At 43.0% G+C, this 554-nt stretch overlaps 1 protein-coding gene across 2 annotated transcripts in view; it reads right to left on the reverse strand.

Moving 5' to 3' along the window:
- LOC104801458 (homeobox-leucine zipper protein ANTHOCYANINLESS 2) overlaps positions 1–554 on the reverse strand; it is a 6,163-nt gene extending 5,609 nt beyond the window's left edge. The window contains exon 1 of one of the 2 annotated variants that reach the window (XM_010524740.2): positions 23–554. In XM_010524740.2, coding sequence (XP_010523042.1) covers positions 23–116 — 94 coding nt within the window. In that variant the 5' untranslated portion in view covers positions 117–554. The remainder of the gene's footprint in view (positions 1–22) is intronic. The other variant, XM_010524739.2, reaches the window with a different exon arrangement.

Here is a 554-nt window from a genome sequence, read left to right on the forward strand (position 1 = left end):
CTTGCCCATCTGTACCCATAACTGGCGTTGGGGTGGTTGACATAAGATATGTCGGAGAGGATCCTCGAGCCGCCGCCGCCGCCGGAGGAGTTATCGAGCAGACCCCCGAAGTTCATAAAATAAAAACACTCGATGCTTTTATCTTCCTATAAAATAAAAAAGGACCAAAAGGAATATGAACCAGAATCGCTCGTTCTTCTTGTGTTGAAAACCCGGAATAGAAAGCAGCGGAAAGATTGAGAAACAAATCGAGACTTTCACGGAAATAGAAAATGAGAAACCAGAAAGATGAAACTCAGGCCGAGGAGAGAGAAAGAGAACGAAAGCAGGAAGACGAGAAAATGATTATCACTGGGCTCTTCGTTCTCAATCTCTCTCTCTCTTTCTAGTTTCTATATCTCAGAGGGTGATGGGGAAGACGAAGAAGAACATGGGAAACCTAGTTTTGGGTAACTGAGAAGAGCCTCCGTTTTTTCACTTGCATGTTGAGATTTGACTCCCTTCTTTTCTTTTTAAGAGAGAGAGAGAGATGGGCTTTTTCTTTTTCTTTTTCT

This window comes from Tarenaya hassleriana, unplaced genomic scaffold (assembly GCF_000463585.1).
Source record: "Tarenaya hassleriana unplaced genomic scaffold, ASM46358v1 Cleome7, whole genome shotgun sequence".
NCBI lineage: Eukaryota > Viridiplantae > Streptophyta > Magnoliopsida > Brassicales > Cleomaceae > Tarenaya > Tarenaya hassleriana.